This window comes from Struthio camelus, chromosome 21 (assembly GCF_040807025.1).
Source record: "Struthio camelus isolate bStrCam1 chromosome 21, bStrCam1.hap1, whole genome shotgun sequence".
NCBI lineage: Eukaryota > Metazoa > Chordata > Aves > Struthioniformes > Struthionidae > Struthio > Struthio camelus.
This window is the reverse complement of record NC_090962.1, coordinates 4,342,606-4,357,233: the sequence shown is the minus strand read 5'-3', so window position 1 is coordinate 4,357,233 and position 14,628 is coordinate 4,342,606. Positions and strand designations below refer to the sequence as shown.

Below are 14,628 nucleotides of genomic sequence, written 5' to 3'. Positions count from 1 at the left end.
TGATATGAAAGACTATGTTTTTCTAAAGCTGCCAGGCTGCGCGTAAAGTAGTTGGAGAGAGCGGATGTGGCTTTCAACAACGTATTGACGAGGGGATAGGTAGATAGATATTGTAGTATTGACATAGGAAATGTCTGGACTATGCCGATCAAGAATGATGTAGCACTTATATCCAAACAGTTTAATATAAGAAATATGGGCTTTGTTTGGTTTATATGTGCAGTTATATGTGTTTGGGGGGCGGGGGGGAGGGCTCGAGATATTAACAGACTGTACAAAGTATTCTGCTCCAGTTCCAGAAGAACTATCTTCAGACAATAGCGAAATACTGCTTATTAACAGGCTGACTTCATTAATGCTTCATAACTGTGTTATGGGAAAAATTAATTGCAGTATTGCCCTTTCAAAGTGCTGTGTGCTCTCTGTCCTGGTACAAATCCATCACAGTTCAATGCTGCAGCCAGAGGAGTCTGTAACTGTGGGGAGGCTTATCAGCGCTGGTGCCAGGCAGTAACTGTTCTATTGCGATCACATTGATTTTTAGATCCTGGGTGTGGAATAGTCTCTGCATTGCCCTGTTTGGAACAGACTGATAAGGCTCCTTGTTTCTTAGCAACCACAGTCTGCCATAGCCAGAAACCTGCCCCTCTGCAGCTGGAGGGAAAATTCTGAATGTCTCAAATTTGTACCTTTAACCAAGGTAAGTCATCCCCCTTTGGCATATTTAATCAAAGGCCTTTGCATTCAAATAAAAGGAATGTTTTGGCAGAAGTTCCTTAGCAAAGGGGAAGCCTAACTTCTCTGTCATTAATAAGACATTCTGATTTCTTTCCCTGTTCTTATTTAGACCTCTGTCATTCCTGGGCATGGAGGTGCCATATGTCCTTCTCCTAACTAAACTTGTAGCAGAAGTTGCCAGCAAATCTACTGAAAGTTCGGTAGGTACTTCTTCCTTGGTGATGCTAGGTGCCCTAAAAACCAAAGGGTCAGATTTTTCCCCTTCATAACTGCAGTTTATAGAAGGCTTTCTAATTCAAGGGAAGCGAGTGTAGCCTGTATTTCCTGTAAATATCAGCATTCAGTTTTCATTTTTCTTCAAGTGGTATTTTGAAGATTAGTTCAAAAGTCCAGGCAAATTTCGCCCCATGTGTGAGGAAAGAGTGGGAGAAGGTGCTCTCCGAACTGCTTTACTGCTGCTGGTCATTAACTGGAGCATGCACAGAGGAAGAATTTGTTATGAGGGCTGCTTGCCTATTAAAGCATGAAATCCTTCCTAGGGCCTGTAGGCTAGTGGGGGTGCAACTGGCAACACCTCATCGTGGAGAGGGAATACCTTGATATGGAAAAACACTTTTCAAGCTTCTCAGCAGTTAAACTACAAACAGTCCAAAACACAGCTACCAAAAAGCTAACTTTACACGTGACTGAAGAGCTTTGAAGCCAGTACTGTCTCACGTAACAGAAAAAGGACGGAATATAAAATTCTGCTTCCGGGAGAATTTGACCAGCAAATATTTTTAAGAAACTGGACTTAAGTATGTTGTCTGTTGATCTTTGGTTCTTTACTGTAATCTATCTTTTCTCCTCATGAAGGACTAACAGCATGAAGTCTGCCTAATAATTGCAGTTTTGACTGTCCCAACCATTTCTCCTGATAGCTTTGCTTTTTGTCACCTCTGGATTTCATAGATTTTGCTGACTAGCAGATAACACTGGTTGTTACATGTTAGGTATATTTTAAAGTTATTTATTTGGTTGAATGTCGGTCAGATCTTGTTACTTTTGACCGAGGACACTTCATCTCTTTTTAAGGCTGGCTTGATTTACTGTCTTCTTTAGGGGAAGGTGCCTGCAAAACTTAAAAGGGCATAGGAGCTATATGGCTTATTTTTCTTGTACACGTGCAGAAAGTGGGTATGCCAGGGCCTATAGGGTTTTTAATAATATCTGTCAAAAGAAGCATAGAATTCCTAACCGCCATCGATCGCTAAGCTTATGTCGCAGCTTGTAGTAATTTGTAAATCATTTTGAAACTATCTTTTACATAAACAAACAAAAAATTACATATCCTGAAAGTAGGTAGCTTATTTTAAATTTTTTTTTTTATGTAAAGGTTGAAGGAAGAAGCTTTTGTAGTTCTGCTGGGATGCTCTGCTTTATGTAGACGTTATCATTGGTAGCAATATAGGCCTTCAGTGCCAACTGTTTTTTCCAGTCTTTTTGTTACTAAAATACCCTTCCTTTGAGTCATTCTTTTTCTGAATTTCCCAGATGGGTGTGAATTATTTTGACTACTGCTTGGTACTGGCATGCTAAAGTTAAGAGTTTTTTTTTTTCTTTATATGTAAGTCCTCCTGTAGTTTAAAAATCTTTATAATCTTCTAAAGATGTTTTGAGAAAGGAGATTTAAATACAAAAGAAAAAATTCTAAAGAGTTTTGAAGTGAAGAATGAATTCTGAGCAAAGCGGTTAGGGCGCTTGTGTGGTGCCACGGGAAGGGTAACTCCCCCTCTGAACTGTGCCTCGTTCTGAAGAATTTAGCAAATGTTTTTCTAAAGCAATTTTTCAAGGCTTCATCTAAAGTCATCCTTAGTTTATAGTTTCTTGCACATATGTTATCGAAACCTTGATTTGAGCAGCAGCTGACAAGTTGAAATTAGCTCCATGATGCATCTAGCCCGTCCTCCTCTTGTAAAGTTGCTTAACATAAAAGGAAAAAGTTACTGCAGGTATTAGCTGCAGTTACAGCTTATTCCTCTACATTATCTGTAGATTGTTACTGAAGTGTTCTAGTAAAGCCAAGAACTTTGGGAAATGTATTTTAATTTTTTTCTTAGGTTTCAGAGACAGAATGTTGTGTGGATGTGTTGGATACAAACAGTTCCTGTCCAGTAACCAACCAGTGCAGTCCAGGTATAGTGTGTCATTGTTTACTGAAGTTTCAGATTGTTTTGATAGCTAGCACCAAAGCACAGCGTCCGATTGTGTGGGGAAGGGAAAAAATATAATTAGTGCACGTGCAGGCTGAGGTCTCTGTTCCTCTCCATGCACACAGGTAGTGCTGATTATGACTCACAGAAGTTGTCCTTGCCTGGGAAGCAGAATAGACTCTTATTACTAAGCTTGTTTTTGTGTCTCGTTTTTTTTAACCTTTTTATTTAGTGTGCAGTTGGGTTATGTAAGAGCTAGTGCGTATAATGGGCATGAAAGGAAAAATGCAGTAAAGTATACCTAAAGGAGCCATAAGAATAGCTTCAGTATTCTGTCGTTAGCAGAGAATGCCTCATTCTTCCTTGTGCCATTTGAAGTAGAGGTTTTTTTTCTAAATAGTGTTTAAAACTTCTTTTGTCATTTTCCACGAATAGCATAAGAGGGTGATCTTTTTTTATGCAACTTTTTTTTTTTAAAGTCAGATAGAAAAAGCAAGGAAACTACTTCAGACCCCACATTAACAACAGAATTAGTGATTTTAAAAATTGGGACCACGTTCTAGATTCAGTAATTTCCTTGTGAGTTTCCTCCTTAAAAGGCATTTTAAGTATAATTTCAGTGCCTTGTTAGCTTCTTTAACTATTGCTTTATTACTGCATTCATTTCTGCTTCCAAATGGTCTACGTCTTAGACATGGTATAAACAATTATCCCTAAGGTATGAAATCGCATTTTGTTAAATCATACTGTAAAATGGTAGTCTACCAAAATCTTTTGGTGTCAGATAAGTGCTTTGATGCTTCCTTCCTATTACTGAAGAAAGTCTTTGCCCTTACATTGTGTCCATTTGTGTTTAGATTAAGCGTCAGATACGATTTATGACTGTAGGCTTCAAGTATGCTGCTTTCCTCTCAGGAAAATGTAACAGCGGAGTTTATTCCAAATAGCACCTTACTAATTGTGCGCTTTATGAGATAACTGATACCAGTTTGGGCCAAGGCTCTAAGGAACTGGATTTTAGCCAGCACAGTAAGGTGATGGAGTTTTTGTTTTTGTTTTGCTTTAAAATTTAGACTGTAATATGGTCTAGTTGGAATATCTTTCTAATCTTCATGTCTTGAGTCTTATGACACAGAAGCCGGAAGTGAAACCACCACAGCTTTATTGTATTAAATAAAGTTGTTATTGAAGACATGCCATAACTTTTTTTTTTTCTTATTGAAGAGATAGCAATATGTCCTTTTAAATATAAATTGACAGACTTGGACATTGAAGACTTTGCCAAAGATGAAAATTTAATCAGTTTCCAGCCTGCTCTGGCCTGGGAGCCGATACAAAATGCTTGATGTTTGTCACAGGCTAGTTTAAACAGTCTTGCGTTCTTCTTGAAGTGAAACAAATAGTACAGTACTAGAGGAGACTGAGCCTGCATTATGGTAGCATTCATACTGTTAGTTTGCCAGCGTTCAAGTGATTTGTTATAGGAACACCTGCATCTTCTTTCATCTAAGTGCACTCTTTTCTGGTTCTTAGCATCTTTGTCCCTGCCTACTTCTGTTTTCAATACTATATATAACAGTGACATTAAATTCTATTTCAACAGTGTATGACCTCTGAAGATAAAAAGCAGAATGGTGCTTCTTTTTTAGTATTGTTGAGGGTTTTTACAGATGGTCAGAAACTTCCCATTTTTCTTAAAACTAAAATATGTGAAATGGCAAATGGAGCTGTGCCTTCTGGGAGTGTTGTTTGCTTGTAACATTCTCCTTTTTTGTCTCTTAAAAGGTTGCGTCTTTTCTGGAATAAACACTGTGAAATGAAACCTGAACTTGTGTAGTGTGATAGGAAGCAAGAGACATTTGTGACTGGTAGACCAAACTGAGAGACTTTTTGTCACCTCTACTTCTTTATGAAGACTGGGAAATAACTCCAGTGCAGCTTTTACTGTTTTCAGATCACTGTGCATCTTAATTTTATGCAGGTTGTTACAGGCGATGGAATGAAGATGGTAGTAGTAGCTGCATTAAATGCAAAAATGAAACCCTTCCTGTTGCAACTGTTTACAATCTGACTGATTGCAGAAATAGTAAGTTATTTACTATCCCTTTATTTTGATGGGAGTCTTTTGGTGTTGAGATCTCTTCTTGCATGCGCAGTCCAGCAAAGAACATTCAAGAAAGAATTGAATGGGTCAGAATCTTTTTCCCATCCTTGCAAAACTTCACCCTTTTTCTGGAGTCCTAATGTACCTTGGAAGTTTTGAATTAGACACTCAGCAAGCCTATGGAAATTTTCAAGTTGAGCTGGCAGAAACTGTGCGGAGTGCTGTGGAACCATTCCAGAAACTAGGAAGAGAAAAGAATTCAAAATTTGGTTATGTCTTAAGAGTACCTAATCTGTTAAACCAAATGCAACGTGAAAAAAGTGGCATAATGATGATGAATAAAAGTTCTTAAAATAAGAAAGCAAAGTCCTAAAAATCAAAATGATTATACTTGCAGGGTAGACAGGTAGAGGTATCAGACAAATATAATAAATACTGAATTGCTTGAATGCTTTGATCGCTGCTTTTAGAGGGAAGACATTTGGCGTGGGTGTATGCTAGGGACTTCTCCAGAGCACAGCTAGCTCATCATGTACTTGAGTTCCCTGAAAAATCTATATGGAGGAGGCCACGTTCATTTTGTATGTGTGATTTTTTTATTTGACAGCTGAGATGCATTTGTTTGCTTATAAATATTTTAAGCGAAAGATGTAAGAAACTCGATCTAAGTTTCTGATAAATGCGCCAGTCAATAGTTTTCTCTTTGGACAAATGATGATGATGTCTTTTTGCTTCCTTTTTTGAAATTCAAAAAGTGATATCAAGAATGCTGTTCCCTCATGGGAGAAACCAGGATTCTTATGCAATTTCAAATTACTTAATAAAAGGCTATCATATTTCTCATATTTTCAACAAATACACAGTTATGGTAAGGCTTTACTTTAAAAATGTCTTTTTTATTACAGCTGGTATCAGAGGAATGAATTTCCAAATGAATATAAGCACTGTAACTCCCTTCATACAAAACATAGGTGAGTAAATGGAAATGGAAAGAGAAATATATATCGGATGCAGGCTTCATGATCATCTCCTGAATAGCAACTCCTTCATGATGCGGCATTTGGTGAAATATTTTTTGCTTTAGCACAAGTTTTGTTCTAAAGTCATTTTCACTTGTTCTGCCTTGCTATCAACAAGAATCTTTTATAAGTCTTAGAGTTGATTTTTGAGGTAACTGCATTTCTTTCACTGAATGATATTTTCATCCTGTTATACCAGTCTGGAAGTGATTTTCTTGTACTGATCAAGCTGTTTTTTTCTGGAACCCCATGACTTGATTTTTGAACCTTATGCTGGAAGGGTTTTGGTTTTTAGGGGATGAGACCTGCTACATGACTGAAAAACTTGATTACCTTTCTATACATAGATTTTTTTCACTGCTGACCAGTCACTTCCACTTAATCTCTTAAAAATGTTTGTTTGACACAGGTAAGTAACACCAATTGAGAATATTTGGATAGCATCATTGCATACTTCAGCAGGAGGTAGACTGCAAAAGGAGGTGGCTTAGAGTAAGTGTTTGGCATGAGTGCTCTTAAAAAGGAAAGCTTACACAGTCAAGTCAAGCATGGGTGCTATTGATTCCTTGCAAACATTTGTCTTGTCATCCACATGTATCTACTTGATCTGAAGTATCTCTTGCTGTTCAGACTGTGGACTTCTCCAGAAGAGCTTTTCAGAGATATCCCTTGTTTCAGTTTGTCTGTAACAAGATTGTAAACATCTTTTGTTTCTTAAAATACTTGCTATTAGTGATCATAACCTTAAAGCGACTATATTAAACCAGCAGAACAAACATGCAGGGTTTGGAGCAGGGGAAGTGGATGTAGAGATGGGATAGGGCACCTCTTGCTGACATCTGCCTCCTTTCTATATCAGTCGCTTGTACAGTTCACCCAGCATTATGTATTCCACCAGTGGTGTAACGTCTGTTGATGAGCCCTGTCTTTAGGGGACTTCACTAAAGCAGCAAAATAGCAATTAATACTAGTGTTCTGTGCCTGCTGGCACTGGTTTTGAAAGTTACATAAAAAGGGAAGGATAGGTTAAAATTTTTTTTCTCGCTTTAGGAAAGTAAAGACTAAGACCGTGCTGACGTTTAGGGGGAAGGGGGAAGTTGTCATATTATTAAATGAATATGGGAAGATCTTAGCAAGTGTTTTGGCGAGGCCTTTGTGAAGACTTGGTGTGTAAAACCAAATGTGAATTTCTTCTTTTTATTTCTTATATGAAGATTAGGAAGCTGGTCTGTATTTTCTGTTTAACCAATCTATTAGAAGAGATTTCTGACTGATAATAGTCTTTTCTCTGATTTTTTTACAGGGGGCCCAGAAGTGGCAGCCTCTCTTATAGTGGGAACATTTTTCATCAGTTTATTCCTGATTCTGTCTGTTGCTTCTTTCTTCTACCTCAAACGGGCCAATAAACTTCCTAATGTTTTCTACAGAAGAAACAAAGGTGAAATACCTCTAAGTAATTGGCTATTTCATCTGTAAAGTTTTAGCCTTTGCTCGGTTTCCTAATTTAAAATCCTTTTAATTTCATCAGGTCACTGTTCTAACTTTATGTAGCTACTGTTATATCTTCCATTCATCTAAAGCAATGCAAACTAATGAAATATTTTCCCCTGCTGTGTCTTTACTGTGCCATGTTTTTGCAGCAGTGCAGAGGATATCTGTTCTCAGTCTAAGTGTTCTTAGGTACATATTGCATAGTATCTCTCACTTACCCATCTAGTATTTTTTTTGCAGCTTCCAAAGATCTCCTGTACTACAATACATGGCATCAGGCTTCACTGCATGTTAGATATTTACTTAAAAACAAACAAAAAGCCCAGTGCTTTTTACATACAACATATTTTAACAGAATTTAATAATACCTGTTTATTTCAATGTGCAAAATGCCGGACATTTATAAAGCCTCACAGGAAGCAGCTGTTATTTGTCCTTGGTTTGGAGAAAAGGAAAGTATAGCACCCAAAGGGCAGTGGATTTACCGTGGATGAATCAGCAGCAGGAGAAAGGGAATGGAGTTTGAGGTTCCTCATTACTACATTACTCAGTTGTCTGTGTTTGTCCTCTATATGCAGGGACTGCTGGGCCTTGAAGAAGGCAACTGCCTGAACGTTTTTTTAGAGCACATCCACCTTAGCTTTTCTTTTTAGAATAAAATTTATTCTTTATTTCTGCCGTTCTTCTAACTGAGAAATGGATCAACGTGACTAGAATGGAATAAGTTGACTTCTTCATGCCAAAGTTAGTCCAGAAAAGCTAGGGGAAAAACACCTAGGACACACTTAGCTCAATATGTAAGACTTTATGTAGCCACCTGGCTTTTTCAAATGCCTCAGTTACAGTGGAGTTATTACATGTGTCGTCATCTTATTGGTCTTCAGGTCCTGGGAGGTGGTGAGCAAAATATGTGGAAGCTGATATCTCCATTTTGCCCAACCTTTTGTGCAAAAAATGAGGCTGATCTATGACTTCCTGTGTTGCCCCTCCTACACAGTTCCTTTGAAACCTTCCCATGACAACCTCTAGCATAGCATTTGCCCTGTTAGAGCTCCTTCTGTTGAACAGAAAGCTGTTTATTCGTTAGATCTACTAAACAAACACATCTGTCCTCTTTTTCTTTAATGCACCTTGCAAGTCCGAGTCCAAACTAGACTGTCAATAGAAATTGATTTTAAAAGAGAAAAAAGGTTGGGGTAGGAGGAGCAATACAGCTCTTCTAATGTGTGGCCAGGAATGTCACACCTAGTCATAGTAACCTAACGGCATATCATTTTTCCAGTGTCTGTGGTATCGCTTCATGTAAAAGTATACAACAGTAGATACCTAAAGTTTAAACTGTTCAGTGCCCCAGGAACTGCTGGTGTCCTAATAATAACTGCCAGACTGGAACCTCCAAGCTGCTTTTGAATGTATCTTCAGGTAAATTCAGTTGGTACAAAACTGTCCTCAGGTTTTTAGTGGGTCAAGAGCTATCATGCTGTCACATCTTTAAACCGGCAGGACAGCAGACCTCTGCTGAGACTTCAGTGATACCGGCCTGATTTCCTCGTTTTGTACTGCTAGTTCTCTTTGGCCCAGCAGGCTAAAGTATTGAGATTCCTCTTCGCAGAAGAAGCGTTAGAAACATTTCTTTGGCTTATTGTTGTGTTAGCTCTCATTCTGTCTGGATCATGATTATCATGTGGCCAGTAAACGCAGCTTGCAAGTTATAGAAAGGGTTGCCTCTTTGACTGCTTGATCGCTTTATATTTGTACTGCTTGTTTCTTGTAGCTGGCTCAAGGTGCTTTTTTCTCTACTGGAGCTTCTCCATATGAAAGGGACAGTACTGTGGCTATCTCCTTAGAAGGAAAAATAAGTCATTCTTGGAGACCTTTGCAACCCTTTATCTTTAGTGTTGAACAGAATCCTAGAGACAATGTACCCTGCTAATGGGAATTTTGAAAATGCTGATTTGGTTTGGTGTTTTGTTTCTCTCAATCCTTAACCTTGGTAGGGATATAAATTCTCTTTGTGACCAAACCTATTTTTATCAATAGAACTATTCTGTTGCACACGCATTTTTAGAAAACTAGCAGTTCTAGTCTTCCAAACTAATGATGATTAGTCTCTTTATCTCTCTTTCTTTCTTTTAGCATCTGTTCTCCAGCCTAGTGAAACAGTAAGTAAAATCTGTCCTTCTAATAAGAATAAGCAAGTACAAACTGCCAAGTAAACAATAACTTAAACTTTTAACAATTATGGATGGAGCTACCTGATCTGATGCATGAGAAACTGAAATAAAACCATGTCATTGGGCTCTTTGTCCAAATTCAGAAGATCACAAAAGATGAATACTGACCATACGGATTCACTTGAGTTACTTTCTCCAAGAAAGACTATTTACACACTGAAAATTATTGGAACTGTAAAGTGTTCCTGTATTTTTTTTATTTTTTATTTTTAAATAAGAGGCTGAAGACAAAAGGTACATTGTTTGACTTAATCATTCTTCTGTTATGCAGGCATCCATGATACCTCCCCCGACTTCTTCAGGTGAGGAACTGTTCTCCAGGGCATATTGCTGCAAATACTTTCCTTGTTAGATTCTCTTTTTGGCATCTTATTATTGAAAGCAGGAAAGCTATCTCAAAGTGGGTATGCTAAGAATACACAGCAAGTCAAAACAGTTGCATGTGAAGCCTGGTAATCTGTGTAATCTGTTGAGGGGACAAGTCCAATGAAATCTATCCAGTTGATCTGCTTAATGGGATTTATTACTTTTGATTAATGTAGACGTACAGTACTGACTGAGTACTTTGTGTTAAATGCGTCTTTGACAGTTGGGATAGAGAAGTTTTACAAATAGATGGAATATTTTTCATAAGTACTGAAAAATAAATTATTCAGTCAGGGACCTATTTTCAATATTGGAATCTTCTTGATGATGCCAGATTGGTTCATTTTCAGGCTCACTGATTTGAAGCATATCGAGTTCCTTGAAACAAATGACGTGCAGACTGTTTGGAATATACCATTTTGTGTGTATCTGGTGCATGGGCTGTTTGTAGGTTGGCTCTTTTTGGCAAGGTGGATTTTAATAAGCATAAAAAAATCAGGGAAATCTTTCTTGGAAAAAATTCATTTAATCAGCTTGGCTTAATTTTCCTCCCCAGACCTTCATAGTTTCTACATATGAATGTTACTGAGAAGTACAAACGTTAAACCACTGTTCTAGACCATGTCTTGGTAATGCAAAAGCAAAAGCCTTTTTTTTTGGTGTGCCTCTAAATTTGTGCTACCTTTAGGAAGCAGTGTGCACTGTTCTTATATTGTTAATGTGCAAATGAGAGCCTAATAAAGCATAAACTATCTAAACACATCTCTCCTAAAACATGTTAAAAAGGGCAATAGATAACACCTAGGCAAATCCAAAGGCATTCCTTCAAGTGTTTCTGATTAGGTAACAAAGTTTGAAAAAGAAAAGGGTAGTACAGGATATACTTCACAAATGGAAAAAAAAAATTCATTTTATATTTATGCATGAAATTAATTTAGACTGGCTAGGAAAGTGTATTTATTTGTTCAGAGTAATACTGTAAAATATCTTGTCTGTAAGCTTGATATGTCTCCTTTGAAAACAGTGACAGTACGTACATTGTCTTCAAAGTGAGACAGATCAAATCTGTTAAGAAATGGGGAAATAATGGCCTTTATATGGCCATTAAATAATGGCTGTAACTCAGCAAAATATCTGGCCTCTTTAAATGTGTGTATAGGTGGTAGAAATAAAATGTAATTTTTATTAATAAAGTCTTCAGCTGTTAAACATTGTTTTACATGTGTTCCATACTTGATCTGAGCCTGGCTGTTAAACTGATAGTCAGTACTGCTTGTGAAAAGCCTTGGTTTCCTTACTTTGATGTATGCAGCTATTAAAAAAAATTTTTTGGGGGGAGGGATTCTTGTTAGAGCTGAAAATGGAAAGCTATATATACTGTAAATAGTTAAAAATTACGGAAATGCCAGTATGTAGCGACTACCTTTAGTAGGCCATTAGATGCTTACTTAAAAAGTTTATTTGTAGACTTTTTGCTAATTCTCAGCCTCGTGTAGGGGTTGTTTTTGTTTATCATCCAGAATGACTCTGGCCACTCAGGAATTGTTGCTTGGCATGTTGTACTATAAATTAATGATAAAGGCATGCTTATACAGCAGATGCTAATGGTGTCTCTGTGCCAACCATTTCAGTTCGGAAGCCACGATATGTCAGACGAGAACGGTCGCTAGTGACATCTGCATCTTCTGCTATGATCTCTTCTGCAGAAACAAGGGTCAGCAATGTTTAGCCTTCGTTCTTAACTGAAGACTTTGTACACAGTGTCGGAGAAACTTTTTCTAAATCCACTGAAGTGCCAGGAAAACATCGCAAGCAGCTGACCTAAATGCAAGCCAAATTACTGTGACAAGGGATTTGTGCCAAATATTAACAGAGAAGTGAACTTGTGTAAAGATGCTGATGAGAGGCTACATCCAGTTCTGTGAACTGCTTTGGTGGGCTTGAAATGCACTATTCCAGCTCTGTAATTTCACTTGTCTCCTACAGATGCTGTGGTTGAAGTCTATAAAGAATCTGCCTTTCTTTGGTACGCTTTCAATTTTGGCAAGTTTTTCTTCCTGTGTTGTGATATGTTCTCTTTCTCCAGAGCTGAATGTCTTGGTGCTGCTGATCCTTGGGATTGCTCAAGGGTGTGGGGCTTGTCTGAATGGCCCGCTTGTAAATGTTAACACTAAGTGCCACTGCTTTAGTGTTGTAGGAGAACATAACAATACTTAAAATGCAGTATTCTTTTGATGCAAAAACTGATGCCTCCTGGAGCATCTTCTTTGGTCTCTGACACTGGGTGACCTTGGTTTTTAACTGTGAATATAGACCCACTATGCAGATACTGTTGTTCTCACTGCTGTTAAAGGCTGTGGTCAGTATGGGTCTGATCCAAAGTGTGTGAATTTGCTGGGAAACCATTTTTCCAATGGTTTCAGCTTGGTCCTTGGATTAAAAAGCCATTTGCTATGGCTTTGTAATTGATAGGCTGCCATGTCTGCCATGCAAAGATGGACTCCACTAGCCTATTTCCTTCAAAAAAGCAGCTGAAGGGAAACCAAACTTCCTGGAGGGTAGCTGTGCATCCTTTGGACATATCAGTGAGTACTGAGGAGAACTAGAGAGATCAGATGAATTCCTGGCAATGCAATAAGAGTTTTCTTTAATCAAGCTCTTCATTAACATGCCTGACATCTGCAGGCCAGCACCTTGTGGCAGAGCTTGACAAGTATTGCCTTGTTGACACTGCCAGCATAAATAGCTGCTAGTCTCAAATGGTTGACCTTGCCCATCTTACGCCAGCTGTGCAGTGCGCTTGGTCAGGAAATTGCTGTAGCTGTAAAATGTTTTTTGGCTAGGTTATCTGTGAACCAAATTTTTTCCTGGTGTGATTGACTGTGTTGCAACATAAATACTTATCACGATGGGCACAGTGGTATGGGCTTGAGAGTGGGTGACTGGGAAATGAGTGAAAAACTTGGAGGTTGCTAAATCGGTCGAAGTGTCAGTGTCACCGCATGTGAAACTATTTCTAAGCAGCTTGTGCATTCCCTTCTGCCTGTGTTGCTATTGCCTGTTTTGGTTTAGCCCTTACATTCTGGATATGTACTTCTAAAGTAAATGACTTTGTGGCTATTCATCACCAGCCACTGGCATGAACATAATGATCACAAACTAGAACAGTTGGTTTGCTCTATCAGAAAATGTGAACATAACTGTCTTGATGTGATGTCCATATGGAGTGCAGAGATCCAGATTGTCTTCTCCCGGTGGTTACAAGCTTGTTAAAAGGCGTGGGATCAGAAGTGGTATGGGAGGGGATATATTTATCTTATCAAATAGACCCATTTTTATGCAAGCTTCAGTGTGGTTAAAATCACTTACATCTCTCTCCCAACAAGGAATGAGATCTCTTGTAGCATCCAAACAAGCAAGGGCAAAGATTAGGGATAAAGGACAAGGTCTGCTGACTCAAAGAGCCCCCTGAATTGCTATATGGAAGATACTTAAGATTGCCTTTCTATGGCAATGGAAAAAGAAGTTTTTGTTCTAGTGGACAAAACTAAGCACAGTAGATAACGCCCTTTGAGACACTTTGTATTTTAATATGAAATATGCTTAAATTCGTATGTTCCCTGTTCAGGAGGTGGCATTTTTTTCTCTGTCTTTTCGATGTCTTTTTAAAACTCTATACTGCTGAGATTTTCCACATGTGAAAATTTGTTTGGAGGCAATAGGTTTTTCCTGAATTTGGTTGCTGAATATTTTCCTAACCTTTAAGGAAAAGGAGTAACTATGCAAATAATATAATGCCAAGAAATGGCACCTTTTAAAGCAGGGAGTTTCTGCTTGTGATTCTGTCAGTGATAGCGATACGTCCTTGAATTACATAGTTGCTAACCTGTTCTTTCAATCCAAAAATTGTTGAAGGAGCATTCATGCCATTGTTTTGGGGACTTGAAAATATCCCACGCCACTGCTACATGTATGTATCTGTCTGAACCCTGTCTGATCCTCAAGTGCGTATTGTAACCTAGTTCAATGTCAAGTGTCTAATACTCTTATTTTTTTCTGTGTAGTCAAGCTTTTTCTGAATGGTAAGGTCTCTCTCCCCCCCTTCCTCCCCCCACACTCTTTCCGCCAGCAAACTCTTTTAAATGCGGCAGATATTTTTATTATTGATTTTTGTTGTTGTTGTGATTGTATTTCAGGAACTGTTCAGCTTTCATTATTGCTGTCTGACACAGTGGACTCCTAGTCTAAACAGTTTCTGGTTAATTTGCACTGTCAGTTTAAATACATAATGTAGTGTTTTGATTCCCCCTCCAAAATAATAGTAACATTAAAAAAAAATTTAAAAAAAGGCTTTAATGAGCCCTCAGCTTTGAGCTAAATAACATAATTCTAAGACAAGGGATTGACATGTAATGTATTTGTGTATTTTTTTTTAATTGTGCCAAAATAAACATCTCTGAGCTTTTTTAACCACCGTGGAGGTC

At 38.1% G+C, this 14,628-nt stretch overlaps 1 protein-coding gene across 17 annotated transcripts in view; it reads left to right on the top strand.

Annotated features, from left to right (window-relative positions):
* C21H1orf159 (chromosome 21 C1orf159 homolog) overlaps positions 1-14,628 on the top strand; it is a 26,634-nt gene extending 12,006 nt beyond the window's left edge. For 7 of the 17 annotated variants that reach the window (XM_009671496.2, XM_068916418.1, XM_068916416.1 and 4 more), the window contains 9 exons: positions 545-700; positions 848-938; positions 2,838-2,913; positions 4,912-5,016; positions 5,940-6,005; positions 7,357-7,491; positions 9,681-9,706; positions 10,050-10,080; positions 11,776-14,620. In XM_009671496.2, the coding sequence (XP_009669791.1) occupies positions 867-938; positions 2,838-2,913; positions 4,912-5,016; positions 5,940-6,005; positions 7,357-7,491; positions 9,681-9,706; positions 10,050-10,080; positions 11,776-11,873 (609 nt within the window). In that variant the 5' untranslated portion in view covers positions 545-700; positions 848-866 and the 3' untranslated portion in view covers positions 11,874-14,620. Of the gene's footprint in view, positions 1-544; positions 701-847; positions 939-2,837; positions 2,914-4,911; positions 5,017-5,939; positions 6,006-7,356; positions 7,492-9,680; positions 9,707-10,049; positions 10,081-10,494; positions 11,741-11,775 lie in introns of those variants that run through there. The other 10 variants (XM_068916419.1, XM_068916424.1, XM_068916421.1 and 7 more) reach the window with 6 other exon arrangements.